This window comes from Ruditapes philippinarum, unplaced genomic scaffold (assembly GCF_026571515.1).
Source record: "Ruditapes philippinarum isolate M1 unplaced genomic scaffold, ASM2657151v2 ctg211_1_1_1_1, whole genome shotgun sequence".
Lineage (NCBI taxonomy): Eukaryota > Metazoa > Mollusca > Bivalvia > Venerida > Veneridae > Ruditapes > Ruditapes philippinarum.
The window spans coordinates 227515-250539 of NW_026852000.1; the positions used below are offsets into that span (position 1 = coordinate 227515).

Sequence of the window (23025 nt, forward strand, 5' to 3'; positions counted from 1 at the left end):
ATGAATCACTCATGCATAGTGTGATTTTGAAAATCCATGTTCTGTAGAAATTATAAATTCACAAGGCGTTGAGTAGGGAGATTATATTAAACAAAAAGGTAGAAGAAAACAACAAGATAGATTGCATATGTTTGAAGTGAATATTACAGTTTGAATTTCTCGTATTTACAGTCAATAATATTGCACTTTGAATGTCTAATATTAAGTGTTAATATTACTATATAAATTTCTTTTGATTGTTGGTTTGAATCTATTATCTGACTCATTAACAAACGTTACAGTGCAGAGTTTCTCATTTCTGTAAAAGATCAATGAAAGTAGTTGAACTTTTTTAAACATATTTTGTTCATGAAGCATTTAGTGTTCAGAGATATATTTGAACGTAATGTTGGATATGTATTTTTATGTATGTTTAAAATATTAATGTAGATGTAGCTATAAATCTGAGAAATTATGTATACATGTATAATTATATTAATTGCAGATAAATCTTATTGCTCGTTGACTAAGACAGTTTGGTCTCGAGTATTATCATTGTTTGTAAAAATATAAGCCGCGCCATGACAAAACCAACATAATGGGTTTGCGACCAGCATGAATCCAGACCAGCCTGCGCATCCGCGCAGTCTGATCAGGATCCATGCTGTTCGCTATCAGTTTCTCTACTTGTTATAGGGTTTGTAAGCAAACAGCATGGATCCTGATCAGACTGTGTGGATGCGCAGGCTGGTCTGGATCCATGCTGGTCGCAAACGCACTATGTTGGTTTTGTCATGGCGCGGCTCATATGTAAATTTATATCATTTTAAACATATATAAAGCAAGATAAGCATTATGTCATGAATACACCGGGCTGTAACATCTTACTGTATTATGTCACTTCTATAAAAAAATAAATAATGAAAGCATTTAATGAACCTTTTTTTACATATATGTAATAAACAACATATTGATGTTTTGAAAATGCGTTCAATTTGAAATAACACTTGTTGTATAATGAATGACGTGTATTGACAGAGTTTATGTATCAAGAGGCGTTCCTGACGACATATCGTACCTATTTGTCTTCACGTGAACTGGTGGACAAACTGCTGTACCGGTTCAACAAATTCCAGTATTCACCGGATGTTACGAGGAAGAAATCCGCTCGCAATGCTCTATTCCTGCTCATCAGGGTCATCGACTTAATGAGGTAATTCAGAACTTTTTGACTTCAGACTTAACTTGTGTTTTGATATCAGACATGTGGGTATTTATTTATCATAACAGTCTATTCTATTATATTTGTTTACTGGTGTTATAGTAATATCACTTTTTGATATCTTATTGAATATCTGTTGCCTTATTTCCGTGTATAAATGATGAAAACGGATATCATGAATGATATATGAAAACAGCATCTGTTTCATCTAATTAGTAATCTAGGTAGGAGTGTTAGGGGCAAGCTGTTGTTAACTTGAACAAGTCACATTTCACTCATTGCCTATAAGTACTGGATGGTTCCAGGATTGCCACTGACCCCTCGCTGCTCTGGGTTGGAATCATGCCGGGAACTTTGAATTCTTATAATTATTTGAGGAAGCTATGCAGCCAGCTTACTGAATGTAAGTGGTTCTACTCAGGTGCCTGCTTGTGCCTGGAAAAAATGCACAGAGTGGCAAGTGAGGTCAGCTCTTCTGCCACATGTAAAGCTGTAAGGTCACCATATGACTTTTAAAGGGTATGTTCCAGGACAGGACTTTAAAGTTTATTTATATATTAACTTAAAGCTTCCTTCACAACAAGATAAAATAAATTCTGTATCAATTAACCCATTACGTTATATACACGCCTTTTAACGCCTTTTTCACCCCCCCCCCCCTTTTTGTTGTCTCAAATGGTGAAAAAATGCCTTATTTAGGCCCCCAACACTTGTTATTGTTTGAGAAATGTTGTTAAAAAAAGTGACCTCTTTTTCGGCGCGGCCTCCCAACCAAAAGATACATCAGGCGGTTGCCAGAAGGGGGATGTGCCCCCTTCTGTTTTGGGGGTTTGAAGGGGGGCGGAGTCCCCCTCATCGCCAAGAAAATTTTGGACTTGTGAGAGGCTATAAATAACCCCAGATTGATCATAAGGTAACGTGTAACCAACGCTGAAAAGCATTTGACTCTATCTCAATATATTGAGAAGTTGCAGCACTTTGAAATCAATTTTGATGGAAAAAATCAACGCAAAATAGTAATTTTTGGCAATTTTGAGATGTCCCCTCGTTGCCATGGTAACAAAAAATTGAGGCCTTAGCATGTTGTTGCAAGGGCAATGGTCCAGTCAACATTTGTGCCAAGTTTGATTAGTGTTGAAGCAGTTTTTATAGTATTATAGCAATTTGAACTTGTAACGGGAGACTTTTCAATGAAAACAGCCATTTTTCACAAAATGCTCATGAAGTAATGGGTTAAGCTAATATAAATTTAAAGTTACAATTCAATTTGGAAATGTTTAAAAAGCCCTACAAACCCTTAAATACATTTCTATGTAAATATGTTGGATTTTAGGTGTCAATTACACTCTGAAGTCTTTGACAAACAGTAAAATAAAAGAGGACTTGTGTTTCTACAGTCGTTAATAAGGTTACAGTGATTGAAGTAGTTGAAAAACATGATAATGATAAAAAATTTCTAGAGAAAATTGTGGTTTATATGGGTCGGCACTGCATTGCAGTATACATTGTTGTGCTGTTATAAAGAAATGAAATAACTGTGATGATATTATTTCAGTTTGTTAGAGTTAGATGAAAAGATGATTGGTATTATGAAGGAACTCGTGTTTGAACTGTTGTGTCAAGGTGATCTCACACTAGCTCGTGTCCTACGTATGAAACTGATTGAGAAAGTTGAGGCCAAAAAAGTACAGGAAGTACATCATCAAGAACATAATACACCTCTGTCTTCAATTTCTGTAACTACAAAGTAAGTACAATATAAGTGTTTTTATTTAATTTTACCTATGAAATATGGTGCTATATCAGTCAAATATATTTCATATTTTTTAAAAATAAATATGAAATATAAATATGAAAGTGGGCGGAGTCAAAACTCATATTTATTTTAAGGGACTTGAAATTAAATAAAAAGGTTATTATACCCCCAAAAACGAAGTTTGGGGGGGTATATAGGAGTCACCCAGTGGTCGGTCGGTCGGTCGGTCGGTTGGTCGGTCGGGCGGTCGGTCGGTCGGTCGGTCGGTCGGTCCAGACGTCCGTTGCATTTTCCTTGTCCGGAGCATAACTTTAAAACTAATGGTTGGAATTCAATATAACTACATACAATGGTCAAGCACATTGAGAGGAAAGTGCAGTGCACAAGAACCATAACTCTATCTTGACTAATTACAGAGTTATTGCCCTTTGTTACTTTTCCTTGTCCAGGCATAACTTGAAAACTACTGGTTGGAATTCAAAACAACTTCATACAATTGTCAAACACAATAAGGGGAAGTGCAGTGCACAAGAACCATAACTCTATCTAAAGTAATTACAGAGTTATTGCCCTTTGTTACTTTTCCATTGCTTTTTTTTTTGTCCGTTGCATTTTCCTTGTCCGGAGCATAACTTGAAGACTAATGGTTGGAATTCAATATAACTACATACAATGATCAAGCACATTGAGAGGAAGTGCAGTGCGTAAGAAACATAACTCAATCTTGACTAATTACAGAGTTATTGCCCTTTGTTACTTTTCCTTGTCCATGGCATAACTTGAAAACTACTGGTTGGAATTCAAAACAACTTCATACAATTGTCAAACACAATAAGGGGAAGTGCAGTGCACAAGAACCATAACTCTATCTAAAGTAATTACAGAGTTATTGCCCTTTGTTGCTTTTCAATTGCCTTCTTTTTTTTGTCCGGAGCATTACTTGAAGACTAATGGTTGGAATTCAATATAACTACATACAATGGTCAAGCACATTGAGAGGAAGTGCAGTGCATAAGAACCATAACTCTATTTAAAGTAATTACAGAGTTATTGCCCTTTATTACTTTTCCATTGCTTTCTTTTGTCCGGACCATAACTTGAAGACTAATTGTTGGAATTCATTATAACTTCATACAATGGTCCAGCACATTGAGAGTAAGTGCAGTGCACAAGAACCATAACTCCATTTTGACTTATTACAGAGTAACTGCCCTTTGTGTCTTTTCCTTGTCCAGAGCATGACTTTAAAACTACTGGTTGGAATTCAAAACAACTTCATACAATGGTCAAGCACAATAAGGGGAAGTGCAGTGCACAAGAACCATAACTCCATCTTGACTAATTACAGAGTTATTGCCCTTTGTTACTTTTCCATTGCTTTCTTTTGTCCGGACCATAACTTGAAGACTTATTGTTGGAATTCATTATAACTTCATACAATGGTCAAGCACATTGAGAGGAAGTGCAGTGCATAAGAACCATAACTCCATCTTGACTAATTACAGAGTTACTGCCCTTTGTTACTTTTCCTTGTCCAGAGCATGACTTGAAAACTACTGGTTGGAATTCAAAACAACTTCATACAATTGTCAAGCACAATAAGGGGAAGTGCAGTGCACAAGAACCATAACTCCATCTTGACTAATTACAGAGTTATTGCCCTTTGTTACTTTTCCTTGTCCAGAGCATAACTTGAAAACTACTGTTTGGAATTCAGTACAACTTCATACAGTTGTCAAGGACATTCAAAGGAAGTGCAGTGCACAAGAGCCATAACTCCATTTTGACAAAATACAGAGTTACTGCCCTTTGATACTTTTCCTTGTCCGGAGCATAACTTAAAACGTACTGGTTGGAATTCAAAACAACTTCATACAATGGTCAAGCACAATAAGAGGAAGTGCAGTGCACAAGAACTATAACTCTATCTTCAGTATTTATAGAGTTATTGCCCTTTGTTCTTTTTTTTTGTCTTTCTGGACTTATTACAGAGTAATTCAATTAAACTTCATCAATGGTAAACCACATTGAAAGGAAATGCAACATACATGAACCACAATTATCTTTAATTGCCCACAACCATAACTCTATGTTTCAATTCTTTTACAAGGTATTCTGTTACTAAGTAACATCCTCATTTCGGAAGCAGACTTGTGGGGGTATTAATCACATTTAGTGATAGTTCTAGTTTTTTTCGTTTTTCGTGAAATATGGTATATATTTTCACTCAACATGATAAAATGCCTAATATTTACACTCGCCGTCCCGGCTCGTGAAAATATGTGGCATTTAATCATGTTTCGTGAAAATATATTCCATATTTCACTCAAACGAAAAAATATCCTCTTAATATATTTCTATATATTTAACTTATGCTTTTAACCTTACCTTGTTGAAAGTAATATGACCAGCCTTTGGCGAGGTCAACATGCACATCTGTGTAGACTGTATACTGATGGTGAATCATCTTTGAATTATCATCTTGATATCCGCAAAAAAAGGATAATAAAATGGAAACAGACAAACTCATTAAAGGCACATTATGCCTTGGAAATCAATATCATTTTGATTCTTTAGAAAGGTCTGATATGTGTTTTATAATATTTTGAATTTAGAACGTCTTACATGTTAAAAGTTGGCAGAAAGTAGTGTTGAATGTGCAGCAATGTGTTGTAAAAGTATAAAATGTAAACAAAGTAGTATTTTGTCTTTCATACAAAATATTTACTCCCTATACTTATACCAATTGCCAAAACTGTTAAAAGATAACAGTGATAAAAATGTTCTGAAAAATAAAAATGATAGAGTTTGAAAAATAAAAATAAAAATGATAGTATTTCTTAATGGGCCTTTAAAGAAATACAACAATTTGAAATGCTACGGGTACAATGTAAGTTATTATATAAAGCATTTTCACATGTTCACTAAATGTACTTATTTAATAATATAAAGGTATACATTTAACCTAATAGTAGGGACATAACAGTAATCAAAACTTAACATTAATGTCATAGTATGAAAGGAGGAAAAGTAAAGTTTAAAAAAAAAAAGATTCAAATTGAGTCCTCTCACATCTTAACATTGTACATCTCATGACAGATGTTATGCACCGAAGGGCGGAGCTCTGATTTAAAAAGGGTTCACAGGTAAGCAATTTCAGGGTATTTATAGGCCTCTTGTTTTCTATTTTATTAAATGTCAACTATATATAAGCATTTTGACTGTATACTTTGCTTTGTTCATTTTAGTGCCTACTTTGTGATAATATTCCTTACTTTATTTATTTCAGTCGTCCAGATTTACTCCATTTTAAATCACATGAGATAGCAGAACAGATGACATTAATAGATGCCAATCTCTTCCAACAGATTGAGGTGAGTCTTGATCATAAGTTTATTATATTTTTGGTCTATATTTTCTTGATACCAGTACATATGCCATGTATATAAGATAGAATGGGTAAGATTGCTTCTCCTTGTCACATCCCCTTTCTTGGTGTGCAGGCTTCATTAAACATAGAGCTTGTGTGCATGAGCAATTAACTTGATACCCTTAAAGATCCTGTATGTTGTGATCAAAGTGGTTAACCACACTTAAGTGAAATTATATATATGTACAATTTTCAAACATCAATGAATATGTAAAATATGTACTGCAAATGTTGCATATTATATGTAATCATTAAAATGTATGCATTCATTACTTATTGTAAAATTTGACTTAAACTTTATAGAAAATAAATTTCTAATTACCTCCCTTTATTTACATGAAATGTTAAATTCGGTAATATCTTTATAACTATTGCTTTTTGGGACCTACAATATTGATAAATCTTAATTTGAGCATCAAATTTATGATTTAAAGCCATAAAAAAAATGTGTTACAAGATCTTTAATGTTATGAAAAGGAATACTTGGATAAGCTTGTTGAAAGTTACTTAAAAATGATCCTGTCTCAGTTCTTGCATCTACTTGTAAATAATGTGAAAGTATACACTTAAAAGTTGTTTTAGATTTTAATGAAAAATACTAAAGATAAATCTGAATTGAATCAAATATTGTAAAATCATATGTTGTACCAAGGCCACAATTTTGCTGAATGTACATTTTGGACTATCTTGAAAGGTTGCAGCTTTGCAAATTTCTATTTTCAGTTCTTTAAAGTCATATCGTAGTCATATGGTAGATGCTTAGTGAACATGTATTTTAGGGAAAATCTTCAATACTTATTTTATTTATTTATCCTTGCGAAAGTTTCTGACAAAACATTTGATTATAACTGTATATTTACATGAACTAATGTTATATTTGTTTAGATACCTGAAGTGTTACTGTGGGCAAAAGAACAGTCAGAAGAATTGAGTCCTAACTTGACGCAGTTTACTGAACATTTCAACAAGATGTCATACTGGTGCCGTACCAGAATATTGCTACAGACTGAGGCAAAAGAACGAGAAAAGTACATGGTCAAGTACATTAAAATAATGAGGGTAGGTGAACTTTTATGTTGAGACTTATTTCCTACTTTTCCTGATTTTGTAAAATGGACTTGCCCATCTTTGACGTTGGAACTGTCCATTATTTGTTTAGGGATTTTAGATATAAATTACAAAAATTAAGAACTTACAGTGTAGCGTTGTATAGACTCTGGCCAGAATGCATGAATGTCAGGGCATCACTTGGGTCTAGTTACATAGGCAATGTTATTGACATTGGGACTTCCATGTAAACAAATCACTATATCAAAGAAACATGGATATGGGGTTGTTTGCCAATGAGAATGTCAAAGAAAAATCAGATGTTTGATTCATTTTTAGACTTGTAAATAAACTTGAATGAAACTTACAAATTTGCCAACAGAACTTATATGTTTATGTTTTAACTTTTCTTTATGTTTCAGCATTTGAGAAAAATGAACAACTTTAACTCTTACTTAGCATTATTATCTGCCCTTGATTCAGCACCTGTTAGACGGTTAGACTGGCAAAAACAACACCTAGATGTAAGTAAAACATAGACAAGATAGTTTTATCTGATTAAAGCTGAATGTTTAAAGTGAATTGGGTACAAAATTTATGTTGAATTTAAGTTGACTCTTTGGATCCCCGCATTACTAAAGCAGTTATCATCTGCTGATAGTGCTAATTGTTTAATGTTTGAACAATTTGTGTTTGATTCAAAAACAGTGATATTAACAGTTACAATTACTAATAAACGATTATATGTGTACATACATTCAAAAACAGTGATATTAACAGTTACAATTACTAATAAATGATTATATGTGTACATACATTTTAATTGATACATATTTTATATTTTCAGGCATTAAAGGAGTTTTGTCAGCTAATTGACAGTTCTGGATCATTTAGGGCATACAGACATGCCCTGTCAGAGACTGACCCTCCCTGTATACCTTATATGTAAGTATAGACATGCCCTGTCAGAGACTGACCCTCCCTGTATACCTTATATGTAAGTACAGACACGCCCTGTCAGAGACTGACCCTCCCTGTATACCTTATATGTAAGTATAGACATGCCCTGTCAGAGACTGACCCTCCCTGTATACCTTATATGTAAGTATAGACACACCCAGTCAGAGACTGACCCTCCCTGTATACCTTATATGTAAGTACAGACACGCCCTGTCAGAGACTGACCCTCCCTGTATACCTTATATGTAAGTATAGACATGCCCTGTCAGAGACCCTTTCTGTATACTTGAATGACATGGAACAATATAGTTTTTATGCCCCCGCCATGTAATGGCCGGGGCATATAGTGTTACCCTGTTCCGTCATTCCGTCCTTCCGTCATTCTGTCATTCCGTCATCATCAGTTTCCGTTCATTATCTTAAGAACGGTTGGGCACATTCAACTCAAATTTGACATATGGATATGTCATGAGAAAATACAGGTCAAGTTCGAATTTGGTCATGGTTCGATGATTTTTGGCAGAGTTATGCCCCTTTTACTTTGAAAATAATATGAAATTTCAGTTTCCGTTCATTATCTCAAGAACGGTTGGACACATTCAACTCAAACTTGACATATGGATATGTTATGAGAAAATACAGGTCAAGTTCGAATTTGGTCATGGTTCGATGATTTTTGGCAGAGTTTTGCCCCTTTTACTTTGAAAATTATATGAAATTTTCAGTTTCCGTTCATTATCTCCCCAACGGTACAACACAATCAACTCAAACTTGACATATGGATATGTCATGAGAAAATACAGGTCAAGTTCGAATTTGGTCATGGTTCGATGATTTTTGGCAGAGTTATGCCCCTTTCACTTTGAAAATAATATTAAATTTTCAGTTTCCGTTCATTATCTCCCTCAAGGTACAACACATTCAACTCAAACGTGACATATTGATGCGTCAAAGGAATGCGCAGGTCAAGTTCAAATTTGGTCGTGGTTCGATGATTTTTGGCAGAGTTATGCCCCTTTTACTTTGAAAATAATATGAAATTTTCAGTTTCCGTTCATTATCTCCCTCAAGGTACAACACATTCAACTCAAACGTGACATATTGATGCGTCAAAGGAATGCGCAGGTCAAGTTCAAATTTGGTCGTGGTTCGATGATTTTTGGCAGAGTTATGCCCCTTTCACTTTGAAAGTAATATGAAATTTTCAGTTTCCGTTTATTATCTCCCCAATGGTACAACACATTCAACTCAAATTTGACATATGGATATGATTTTGGAATGCCCAGGCCAAGTTCGAGTTTGGTCATGGTTCAATGATTTTTGGCAGAGTAATGCCCCTTTCACTTTGAAAATAATATGAAATTTACAGTTTCTGTTCATTATCTACCTAACAGTGTTACATATTCAATTTTAATTTGACATATGGATATGTCAAAGGAATGGGCAGGTCAAGTTGGAATTTGGTCATGGTTTGATGGTTTTTTGGCAGAGTTATGTCTCTTTCACTTTGAAAATAATATAGATACATCTTAGGAATAAGCAGTTTAAGTTTGAATATGGTCATGGTTCAATGATTTTAGACAAACTTATCTTTCCTTAATGTTGGAAAAATTTTGAACTTTCAGTTTCAGCACTCATTCTTTTAGCCATTATTTTGGCTACAAATATGCAATATGCTTTTTCTAAAGGTTAAGACTGAATAATTTCAGTGCCTTGAACGTTGTATGGAAATGGTTTGTGTTAACATTGAAAAGTTTTAAGGGCTTTGAACTTAAAATGAAAAAAAAAAATTAATGCACCATCTGAAATTTTGGCTGCATGCGGGGGCATCCGTGGCATGATGACACATTTCTAGTTTGTATGGACTTTAATTGTTTGAAAGAGAAATGACTACACAAGTATAATAATTTTTGATGATTCTCTTATTTGTCCATGAACATTGTTAAGCCGTAGTTTCAACCTTTATTCAGGTGAGCTATATAAGGGAAATTATTGCTCTCTTGTTTAAATTAACATGGCTCACTGGCATTTTGACAATAGTGTAGAGTATAATAGGTTACACTGGCATTTTGACAATAGTGTAGAGTATAATAGGTTATATGACTGGTTATTTATACTGTGACCTTTATTTTCAGTGGCCTAATTCTACAAGATTTAACATTTATCAACATTGGTAACCAAGACTGTTTACCTGATGGAAGTATCAACTTTGCTAAACGCTGGCAACAATTCCATATTCTGGACAACATGAGAAGGTTTAGGGATAAAAAATGGTGAGAATTGTTTTAATGTAATCCACCTTGTATGACATAGAGGTTCAGTATGGGTGATCATGTGATATTTTGTATGGTAGCACTGTGGTACCACAAATGCAAAGGTCTTAATAGTGCTTTGCATTATATATGTCATTGATTGGCAGCATTCAGTGAGATTTCTACTTTTTGTTTTTCAAGTAGCAAAATTAGTCAGGCTGAATGTCAGGGGTATTTCATAATGGCATAATAGCATTTTTTGTCACAAAAGATGGTTCAGAATGCGGAATCAAAGGGGTATATGATTTTCAGGGGTCAAATACCCATACTTAAACAAAATTATAAATGTACAAATTTAGGACCAAACAAATAACCAAGTTTGGAGGGGGGTATACTGTAGAAGGGGACAGATTTGGAGGTTTTCTACTGTCAATACATTTATCATTACTTTATCATTTCTTTGTGACGGGGTAATTGGCCCAGTAATTATGTTTGGAAGCTTACATGACAAACAAATGTTTATATCAAACATATAACCTGTTATAAAGAATAAATACAGCACAATTCCTTTAAAAAATTGATATCAAAGATGAATTTAGATTTTGTTTAAGGATATGAAATTTGTTGATGTTCTCTGAAAAGGTTTGTAGGAAAATGGAACTTGATGGGAATTGCATTCTGGGAAATACCTCCAGAAAGTTATTAGAGGTCATAGGTCACAATGTTATAATCTCCCTTGCATGTTTGATTTATGGCAGTACAGGTTACTTCCCTTGAACCATGATAGTATTACATTTGTATTTCTATTTAAATAAAGGCAATGTAAATTAAACAGCAAATATTGTTTAATGCAATTCTTAGATTTATTTGGGTAAAAACGTTATTCTAGCCATGTATATAGATTATTTATATTATCCAATGATAATCAACATTACAAACATGCAGTAGTATAATATAGTCAAGAAATGTTCTACATCTATGAATTGTTTTTAGCTCGACTATTCGAAGAATATGAGAGCTATTGTAGTCGCCCCGGCGTCGGCGTCAGCGTCCGCGTCGGCGTCTGCGTTGGTTAAAGTTTTTTGTAAAGTCAAATATCTCAATTATTACTTGAGATATTCAATTGAAACTTACAATACTTATTTAAAGTAACAAGGTACATCAGATTGACAAGTTTGATAACTCTGCCTACAATATTGACAGAATTATGCCCCTTTTTAACTTAGAAATTTTGGTTAAAGTTTTTTGTAAAGTCAAATATCTCAATTATTGCTTGAGATATTCAATTGAAACTTCCAATACTTATTTATAGTAACAAGGTACATCAGATAGACAAGTTGGATAACTCTGCCTACAATATTGACAGAATTATGCCCCTTTTTAACTTAGAAATTTTTGTTAAAGTTTTTTGTAAAGTCAGATATCTCAATTATTGCTTGAGATATTCAATTTAAACTTACAATACTTATTTATAGTAACAAGGTACATCAGATTGACAAGTGGGATAACTCTGCCTACAATATTGACAGAATTATGCCCCTTTTTAACTTAGAAATTTTGGTTAAAGTTTTTTGTAAAGTCAAATATCTCAATTATTGCTTTAGATATTCAATTTAAACTTACAATACTTATTTATAGTAACAAGGTACATCAGATTCACAAGTGGGATAACTCTGCCTACAATATTGACAGAATTATGCCCCTTTGGAACTTAGAAATTTTTGTTAAAGTTTTTTTGTAAAGTCAAATATCTCAATTATTGCTTGAGATATTCAATTGAAATTTAAAAATACTTTTTTGTTGTAACAATGTACATCAGTGTGCAAAATTGCATAACTCTGCCTGCAATATTTGCAGAATTATTTGCCCCTTTGAAACTTAGTAATTTTAGTTAAAGGTTAAAGGTATACAAAGATATTTACTTGAAACTTTACACATGCACTTAGGGTCATAATTGGAGGGTCATAATTGTATGTCACTGACCAAGTTCCATAACTCTATCTTGCATTAAGGCTGATTCATATCCCCTTTTCTACTTAGTCTCTTGGTTAATGTTTACATGCAAGTTTTACATATCTCAATAACTATTAAAGATATTTATTTAAAACTTCACATATGCATTTATGGTCATAATTGTAGGTCACTGACAAAGATCCATAATTATGTCTCCCCCACCTCGGGGGGAGACATATTGTTTTTGCCCTGTCCGTCCGTCCGTCAGTTCGTCCGTCCATTCTTCGTTTCCGGACGATAACTAGAGTTCCTTTTGACCTACAGCCCTCAAACTTCATAGGATGATTGGTCTTATAGAGCTGATGATCCCTATTGTTTTTGGGGTCAGTAGGTCAAAGGTCAAGGTCACACTGACCGTTGGTCAATTTCTCGTTTCCGGATGATAACTAGAGTTCCTTTTGACCTACAGCCCTCAAACTTCATAGGATGATTGGTCTTATAGAGCTGATGATCCCTATTGTTTTTGGGGTCAGTAGGTCAAAGGTCAAGGTCACAGTGACCGTTGGTCAATTTCTCATTTCCGGATGATAACTAGAGTTCCTTTTGACCTACAACCCTCAAACTTCATAGGATGATTGGTCTTATTAATCAAATGATCCCTATTGTTTTAATGGTCAGTAGGTCAAAGGTCAAGGTCACAGCGACCGTTGGTTAATTTCTCCTTTCCGGATGATAACTAGAGTTCCTTTAGACCTACAACCCTCAAACTTCATAGGATGATTGGTCTTATTTAGCAGATGATCCCTCTTGTTTATGGGGTCAGTAGGTCAAAGGTTAAGGTCACAGTGACCATTGGTCATTTTCTCATTTCCGGATGATAACTAGAGTTCTTATCAGTGAGGACATTTAACTATTATTGATATATCAGTGATATATCAGTTGTCTGGTTTTATATACTCTGTTCTTTTTTGATCTTTACAAAACAGTTTAGGAAGCATCTTCTCATACAACCTTAACAATAGAAACCATCCATAGACAGCCTTCATTGAAGTGACTACCGGGTATTTACATTATCTTATCTCCATTTCCATTCCTGTTTCCATTCACAGTTATTCTCAGCAGTGGGGGAGACATGCGCTTTTTTACAAAAGCATCCTCTAGTTCTATCTTGCATTTAGGCTGATTTTTCTCCCCTTTTTCAACTTAGAAATTCATGGTAAAGTTTTGTTTGTAAGCTGTTATCTCAATAACTACTGAAGGGTTTGTGCCTTTTTTGGGACAATTTTATGCATTCATAATAATAAAGCAGTGATTTCTTGATAAAACATCTTAATAACAAGCCTTTGTACCTTATCTGTCAAATTTATGTATTCATAGGTAATTAGTATTATTATATTCAATAAAACACCCTTGTGACATTACCTTCCGAATAGTCAAGCCAATACTGTATAATTAGACTCTCTCTAAGGCCTATAACATGAATTTATAAAAAAAAATTAGCCCTTTTGTGAACTTAAAAAATTTAACATTATCAAGGCTCTTTTACTATCAAGCACTTAGAATAGTCGAGCGTGCTGTCCTTCTGACAGCTCTTGTTATATTTCAGTAATTATGATCTAAAGAGAAAGAAAGAGATTGTGGAAATGTTTGATAATTTTGCGGACTATCTCGGTGAGGAAGCTCTGTGGCAGATCTCGGAGGAAATTAAACCTAGAGGAGGCAAAAAGAAAGTCGAAAGTGAATTATAGTAGATAGTGACGATAGGTGTGTGCCAACATTGACTTGATTTGTTTGTGATATTGATATGTATTTATCTCCACAACCAACTTTTCCTTTGAAAATATATAATTAAGCTGCGTCATGACAAAACTAACATAATGGGTTTGCGACCAGCATGGATCCAGACCAGCCTGCCCATCCGCGCAGTCTGATCAGGATCCATGCACCTTGTAACTTGTCATAGAGTTGGTTAGCGAGCAGCATGGATCCTGATCAGACTGCACGGATGCGCAGGCTGGTCTGGATCCATGTTGGTCGCAAACCCACTATGTTGGTTTTGTCATGACACGGCTCATATGTACAGTTACCACAGTATATGAATATATGTTAAAAAACGTACATTAGATATCACCATGACATTATTTATAAGTGTGAAGAATAGTCACATTGCAAAAATAAAATGACTATTTTGAATGATTGTAAATTATTATCTACCATATAATATATGAGCTTTCTTCAGTCTCTAATTTTTACGTTATTTACTAAGCACACTATATAATCCTGTCTAATCTGTGTTGTTTAAAAGAGGAATATTCTTTTTCTAAATCGCTAGTGATGTGAACAAATTTGACAGGTGATATCAACAAAATGGCAATTGATATAAAGAAATTGAAAAATGATATCAACAAATTGGCAAGTGATATTAAAAATTTCCAAGTGTTGTCAACAAATTTGCAAGTGGTATCAGCAAATATATTGTGATATCAGCAAATTGACAAGTGTTATCAACTAAGTGATATCAGCAAATTAACAAGTGATATCAGCAAATTAACAAGTGATATCAGCAAATTAACAAGTGATATCAACAAATTGCCATCTGGTATCAACTAAGTGATATCAGCAACAAATTTGCAAGTGATATCAAGAAACTGACATGTGATATTTAAGGGATTTGTCAATAATTTTAGGCACAAATTTCATGCATAAAGTAACTTATATCATCAATATCATGACCCATTGTTATATAACATTTGTTTGTGTGACTATGGACGACAACTGCTGTTAGTTAATTATAATGATTATACCTGATATAATTATTTAAAATGATCACCCATAAATGTTGTGCTTAACTAAACCCTTAACCTGCTGAACTTCTAGCATGAACTTGTCTGACTTTCGTTTTCGGAGCTGTCTATGATATTAAGATAAAAATTTGAAGATGTTCAGTCGACAGTATAGAGCCTGGTCAGACTGTATGGATGTGCAGGCTAGCCTGGCTGTATACTTGTGACAAACATTGATCATTCTTGGTTCCAGCTGGTTAAAGGTTGATAAAGAGATAAAGATGTCTATTTTATGCCATTCTCTTCCAAGTTGGAAGATTATACTGTTAAACAGTTCTGCTCATGTTGTTTAGTCAGTTAGTCAGTCTCAGCTCGACAGATTTTTCTTTTTTTTCATCTTGCCTATAAGCCATGTGGTTTCAAGTAAAACATTTCATGTTGTTTAGTCAGTAAGTCAGTTTCAGCTCGACAGATTTTTCTTTTTTTCATCTTGCCTATAAACCATGTGGTTTCAAATAACATTTTACAATAATGGTTTATACATTATTAGTTTTCAAAGCAATAGAGTTTAAAATATTTAAATTAAGCATGAATAATTTCAATTCAGTGCAGTGAGATTTAATGCTGATTATGATAAAGTTGTAATAAATCACTCTCCACTGACCAAGACTCGTAATTTAAGCTTGGATTTTTACAGAGTTATTCCCCTTTGTGATCATTGAAAATATTTTACTTGGTCTTGCATCACCATTCAGTACTATGCTGTCTTTGCGAAAGATCTTATCTTCTCTTATTTTCCTATGTAATGAACAATAATCATTCAAGGTATAATTTCTATGGTTTATCAGTACAGGGTGTTAGAACAGGGTCAAGATGTCATCATTTACTTGTCCTTCCTCTGACCACTCTGTTGTATTATTGTACATACTTATATATATATATTATTGTGTGCATATATATTTATATCTGTATATATTGTAAAATAGTGTTTGCATTGGGCATAGTTGCAATATATCTCAAAAACAAGGTGGCGTTTTAGTTTGGGTTGTGGCATATATATTTGGCAATTGATTGCACAACACAAAATGGTCTGTCCAATTCATGTTGTCGTTTTCCCTAAATCTTCTTATTTATTTCCTAAAATATGTACAAGTGTGTTGAATCTTCATTTTCTTCATTACAGAATATTTGATAAACAAAACAATTAATTCAGTCCAAAAGTTCATTTATGTTGATTTGCAATTTCAATAATTATTTCATCATAATAGGAAATGTTCTATCTTGAAGAAGAAAAAAAAAACTGCTTTAAGAACTTTGGATTATCTTTGGTTGGCATGAAGTTTTAGAAATTATTAGTTTTACAGTGAATTATTCTTGAAATAAATAAAAAGATATGTTTTTCTGCAGTATCGCTGTACAGATATGAACAATATACCGTACAACCTCTGCATAGAGACCCTCTGTAGAGCAATAACCTTTTTACAACAACTATGTCAATTTGCCCGCAAAGTGATTTAACCTCTCAAGGGCAATAACTCTTGGCAGCAATCAAAATGATTTGTCTCCCTTAGAATGTTGCTGTTCAGAGGTATTTTACTGGGTTTTAAAATGCACGAGGCTGAATGTCGTTTTTCAAAAAGGATATAACCATTTTAGTGGACAATTTATTCCCTTAATTTTTCATAAGTAGACAGTATGTTTTGAAATTGTCTTTTACTTTCATTTGTGTAAACTTTGTAGAGGAGTTAGATGTAGAAAAATAACAATATTTACGAGGGTAGTTCAAGTTAGGTTACAAAGATGTAGATTTTTTTTTCTCTTTACTTTAATGACTCGCAGGTTTTAAAACTCTTTGTTACTGTAATAAATTGTTAAAGTAAATTTTAATGTCTCGCTTTTCTTGACATACATGTTTTATATTTCAACTGAAATTTAGGGAGAACTCGGTGATGGTGACATTTATAATGTCATTGAATGAAGTATTTTTGTTTTACTTTCCTTATCATTGATCTGATAATATTTAGCATTTAAATTTCACAGAAAATAAATTAATCATGTAATCAAATGAGGTCATTCACAAATGATCAAAACTGTATTTGAAATTTTGTGTATGTGAAAAAATAATGGATGTAATCACAGTTGGTAAAAAATTTTCAAATGTTATTATTACTTTAAGCAACATGTATTTGGCAACAAGACGGGGACGTGTGTTCTTAGAATGAGAATTCATTTTTTGACCAGGATATGTATTATTCTATTTAAACAGAATATTAGTGCCCACAATATTTGTGTACTTTGTATGGTTTAGAAAAAAAGCATTTAACAAAATGAATTGTTTCTATTTATATTTAGCAAATACTGGTATATTGATTTGTTTATTAAGGTTATACAATTATAATGGTGTGAAATTGATGAGTAAATATTGTTAACCGAAAATGTTAATGTGCTTACTTTAATGACGGTTCAGAAATTAAGAAATTGTGATACTTTTTCCATGCTTTATTTATATAATGGTCATTTTGTAGAAGTAAACTTTAGAATATTTACACAATGGCACGTAATATTTTAGTCATACCACAACTGGTATAGTTTAAACAATAATATATATTGTGACATATGCAAAATATTCATAAGATTTAGAATATTTACTCAAAGGCCAGTAATATTTTAGTCATACACACAACTGGTATAGTTTAAACAATAATATATATTGTGACGCATGCAAATTATTCATAAGGAATAAAGGAGTTTATTCTCAAGTTATGAAAACAACTCGCCCATACGATGTGGTTTGATCATTTTCTAGAATTATGAATAAAAAAATGAAATAACACCACAGGTTAATACATTTACATGACGCTAATGCACCAGGATTTTCAGCTTATTAAAGATTTGTTATTTTTACAACACTTCAATTTTAAATCATTGCAATGTTTTTATTTTGTAAACATTTTTGTGAAAGGTGAGTAGCTTTAAACAGCCACATAATATTACATTTTTTTGCCTTGAAAGTTTGTTTCAGATATAAACTGCTTCAAAATGTGTACTTGTATATTTATGTGTGCGTAAGTGTTATAGTGTGTTATAAAGGAAAACATGTAGCTTGCACTTTATTTGAAATAAACACACGTGACCAATATAGTGAAAATGTTTATTCACTTAGATATTATTTATTCTACTTATTGATATTGTATAACAAGGGCAGTGTTGACGTTGGACTTTAAGAAATGGAAATATTTACCTAAATTATTAAAATGAAATACCAGCATGTACAAAAGTAATTGGTTTTAAAGATTAATAATACTTTAAAGAAGTTTTATCTACTTATATATATTATAAAACAAAAAAAAAAATGGCTGTGTGACAGTTTTATGTAGTATAAAGCCATGACTTGTTACCTTAGCACAGTAATGGGTTAACTTGTATCAACTTTTTATAGGAGTTAGCCCATTATCGCACTAAGGTGATAATTAAATTTTTTTTACACAGTTGATATGGCAAAATCAATTTAGAATTAATAACCTTTCTGGACACTATTAGATGTACATGTATTCTATATGACTGTCTATTTTAAAATATATAATATGTATGAGAGATATATGTGTCAGACTTATGCTCTGAAACAGACACAGGTTGTCCCAGAAAAATCTGTTAACAATGTAAAATCAATTATATGTGAATAAATCTCACTGAATTGCCATTTATATTTTAACTGATTATTTTTCTTGTGAATATGATTATGCAATAATGATGCCCATGTTAAATCAGCAATTACTATATAGTATATTATTATGATAATTAGACGACTTGTCTATACAAAGAACTACCCTGATGTCCACTCTTGTGTATAATGGAGGGGACAAAATGCATGGAGGGGTACAGAGGTCATCCTGCACCGGTAAAGCTGGAATTTTTCGGAATGACCATTTTTAATGTGGGCTTGACGTGACTTTAAATCTTTCAAACTATAGTAAGAAACTGTATGACAAATGAGAGTGAATAATCTGGTATCTTCACTGATGTTAAAATATGTTGTGAATATTTTAAGGGAATGAATGCAGAAAACTAGTCAAATTGTTCTTACATAATTGATGAGTATGTAGAAAATATAAGAATGTTTAATGTACTTGGTGCAGTTAAAATTGTGTTTCATGTTATATCTATTAATTGATACCTATATTTGTCTAGTGTTGAAAAAATATTATTTAGACATTGTGAATAAATACATGATTTCTTAATTTATTACTTTTCTCTTCATTTTACCAAATATTTATGGGTTATTTTTTTGTGATTGCACAATTGTGTTATCCATTTTTAGATTGACTTTTTCAAGAAAAGCTACAGACAAGTTGTTATTAAGGAGTACATGTACTCTTAACTATAATTTTCTGCCTTTAATGTGTTTGACTTTAGAAATAAGAATAAGTCGATGTGGCCCCCTGCTGGTTGGTGGGTCTTGTTGCTTTAACCTTTGTCTTGCTGAATGTTTTGCTATACTTTGAATTGGGAGCTGTTCATATTCCAATATAAAAAAAATTGAGCTACCAACAGTATAGAGCCGGCATGGTTAAACTGCACCTATACTTGTGTGAAATGCTTCTCTCTTTCTGATTAAGCAGGGACAACTGCTGTCAGAAAGAATTGAGGAAAAGTTAAATCCTAAATTATTTAGGGAACGAGGCAATGACTTGTAATAGATAACGTGTTAGATTTACATAATGTATGAAGTGAGATAATGAACAAAAAACCTGTTTATTGATTTACTAACGGAACTGAAAAGATTACCTTTATAAATAACTTATTTATAGAAATAATGCTTTTGAAGTTTACTATCCTATGTATTGATTTATAAACAAGGAGTTTGGAGAGGTGGCCAAGAGTTAAAGGAACTCGGCCGAGGTTTTTAACCTGAAATGGCTGGAAATAAATTTTCGAGATTTGTATACCATCTGATGTAGGTCTAGAACAATAACTTGTTTGCAGAATTTTAAGTCATTCGCTCACTCCGTTCTCTATTGTACAAAGTGAGCCAAATATGAAAAGCCTTACAACGCTTTTACTGCTTTTACTCGAATTAGCATAAAAAAAGCACAAAAGTCGATTTTCGATTTAAATCTGAGTATATTTTTCTCCCCTTTTTACATTTTACGCGTTTTTCCATCTTTCCATTTTACGTGCAACTGTTGTTTTATGTAAAATTTTATGTTTTAAGACTTTTATATCCATGCGGACCTCCTTTAAGATGTCTACCTTTCAACCTAGGGACCTTGTGTCCAGATAGGGCACGAACATAATTACTGGTTAGTTCAAAGAAACCGGACTTTAGATTGATAAGTTGAACGACAATCGATCTTCAATAAAATTGGTTTTAACTACATGTAAATTATAGGAGATAACAGATATTTGTAAACAGCTGTTTATGTAATTACATTGTTTATCCCTTATTATAATAAGTATCTTAATGCCATATCTGTATTATAAATCTTGGATCAATGTAAATATGCTATAAAACTTGAAACAATCATGATATAGAAGGTGTTACAACGATGTTACAAACGCTGAGCTGTTGTAAATTATTGCCTTTGGCTTATTAAAGAAGTTGATCTAGATCCACATTTCTTATCAAATAAATAACCGGCTGCATATCCAACAACAAAAGGAAAACTTGATTAAAATATTTACTGTATTTAATACAGAATATTCATCTGATGACAGAACATATTCATTAGTTTATGTTACTTGTGTTGGTCGTTGTATGGTACTGTCTTTGCATAAGACGCCATATTGCCTCCATCATATTAGGTATATCTGACCATAATAAAACAACAAGATAATTGCAGACGCTTCGCTTGTAACAGTTGATGGCTTTATCAGCACCCCATATTACAGTTTTACCATAAACTAGATTAGTATAGTTCATCGCCGGAACTTTCCCCGGCGTTAATCCGTACAGGAAGACGTCATCAATCCAGAAAAATGGCGTCATTATTGACGATTTGTAGAGGTCGAAAATTGCGTCATTAGAAATAACTACAGCGAAACCTTGACAAAACGGTGGGTAAACATTGCGATTTTTGAACGTTGCACTTTCACCCACGTACCATTTCGACTTTTTATTTCGATCAATCCTAGAATTTATTAAACGTCTGCACGCCATGTGTTTATCCTTTTTAAGGAACGTTGGTGCAAAATGTTTCAAAAACGTAAACATATTTATAATGACGTCATCGTCAACTTTTAGTATAATTTTTACGTTTTGACATCGTTCGTGTAACCATTTATATCCCATAATTCCTTTCAATGTGATATTGTAATAAGAATCAACGAAGTCTCCCTGCACGAGATCCCCGTACACGTTAAACTCGTGCTCTATTTCCCGCTGTAAAGTTTCGTTTCTAACCTGTCCTAGTAAGAACAATGTTTGAACAGTTCCCAATTCGGTATAGTAAGAATTATTTGCCCACGTTCGTCTTATAGCCATCCTTTTATTATAATTCTTAGGGGCTGTATGGACCATGATCATAACTAACAATCCTTCTGGTGTCTTACATAAGTCTTTGTTCTCCATCAAATATTTCATGCCGGCAGCTGACTTTACGTTAGGTCCAAACTCCGCCACACGTACATCTGCTGTTGTATTTATATCCTTGTTCTTACTAAATTTAGATTTGCTTTTATTATATATATTATCCGGCTCATGAATTATCTGTTTCGAGGACAGTCCGAAATATTTACCGAACATGAGAGTTTTATTTTGTAATGTAAACCGCTGTGATAACGCACTAGAGTCCACGGTTACATTAATTCTCGACACCAACTCTCCAGTAAAAGGTCTAAGAACTGCCATATACGCGGAAAATAAACAAAAACATAACACGCACTTTCTATTCCTCCTGCTGAAAAAGTAACGCTTTATCAGTTTAAATCTGTACTGTTCTGTTTTCATATTTGTCAATAAATAATCAAATTTATTATATTAATTTTGCGTCAGTCGCAATTTACTCTACAACAAACAGACACTGAGACTTAAATAAAAATCCATTCAGACATTCCGCATTCTGACTGAAAATTATACTGCACACTATCCGATACTGTACACGGTAAAATATTACAAATTGTAAATATAGCTTCTTTTACATCCAACTTTGTGTCTTTTTTTTATTGTTATTGTTATTAAAACTTTTAAATCAACGTCTGCTTATGTCAAACATATGTAGACAAACACTCGTGTTTTAGACACAAATGTACAACGCTAAAGGTGTATTCTATACTATCAGAAAATAAATTATAAATACTTTAACATGAATACAATACAGGAAACAATGTACTTATCCGGTCACTGGTATAATAGGGAAGCGTAATACTTAAACCATTTTATAAGATCTTCTCTATAGAAAAAAATAAGAAGTATTGACCTTTTTTGATTTACCGCCGTGGAGTAAAATTTCATACCAGATAAAGAATTACATATTTGAGCCGCGTCACGACAAAACCAACATAGTGCGTTTGCGACCAGCATGGATCCAGACCAGCCTGCGCATCCGCGCACAGTCTGATCAGGATCCATGCTGTTCGCTATCAGTTTCTCTACTTGTAATAGAGTTGGTAAGCGAACAGCATGGATCCTGATCAGACTGCGCGGA

General features: G+C 33.2%; 2 protein-coding genes across 4 annotated transcripts in view; one reads left to right on the top strand and one right to left on the bottom strand.

The window, feature by feature from the left end:
• The window catches only part of LOC132745703 (rap guanine nucleotide exchange factor 1-like), a 74583-nt gene extending 54963 nt beyond the window's left edge, over positions 1 to 19620 (top strand). For all 3 annotated transcript variants that reach the window (XM_060734670.1, XM_060734676.1, XM_060734681.1), the window contains 8 exons: positions 1018 to 1192; positions 2757 to 2948; positions 6247 to 6331; positions 7273 to 7446; positions 7857 to 7958; positions 8282 to 8379; positions 10530 to 10667; positions 14206 to 19620. In XM_060734670.1, the coding sequence (XP_060590653.1) occupies positions 1018 to 1192; positions 2757 to 2948; positions 6247 to 6331; positions 7273 to 7446; positions 7857 to 7958; positions 8282 to 8379; positions 10530 to 10667; positions 14206 to 14347 (1106 nt within the window). In that variant the 3' untranslated portion in view covers positions 14348 to 19620. The remainder of the gene's footprint in view (positions 1 to 1017; positions 1193 to 2756; positions 2949 to 6246; positions 6332 to 7272; positions 7447 to 7856; positions 7959 to 8281; positions 8380 to 10529; positions 10668 to 14205) is intronic.
• Positions 19621 to 21046: 1426 nt separating this feature from the next.
• Positions 21047 to 22741, bottom strand: LOC132745548 (beta-1,3-galactosyltransferase 1-like). The gene has a single exon (XM_060734499.1). It carries the CDS (start codon positions 22326 to 22328, stop codon positions 21108 to 21110), a length of 1221 nt encoding a protein of 406 aa, XP_060590482.1. The 5' UTR covers positions 22329 to 22741; the 3' UTR covers positions 21047 to 21107.
• Between the last annotated feature and the right edge of the window lie 284 nt (positions 22742 to 23025).

Bases quoted from the DNA above. Each gene is read 5' to 3' on its own strand.
- LOC132745548 (XM_060734499.1), bottom strand. From the start codon at position 22,328: ATGAAAACAGAACAGTACAGATTTAAACTGATAAAGCGTTACTTTTTC.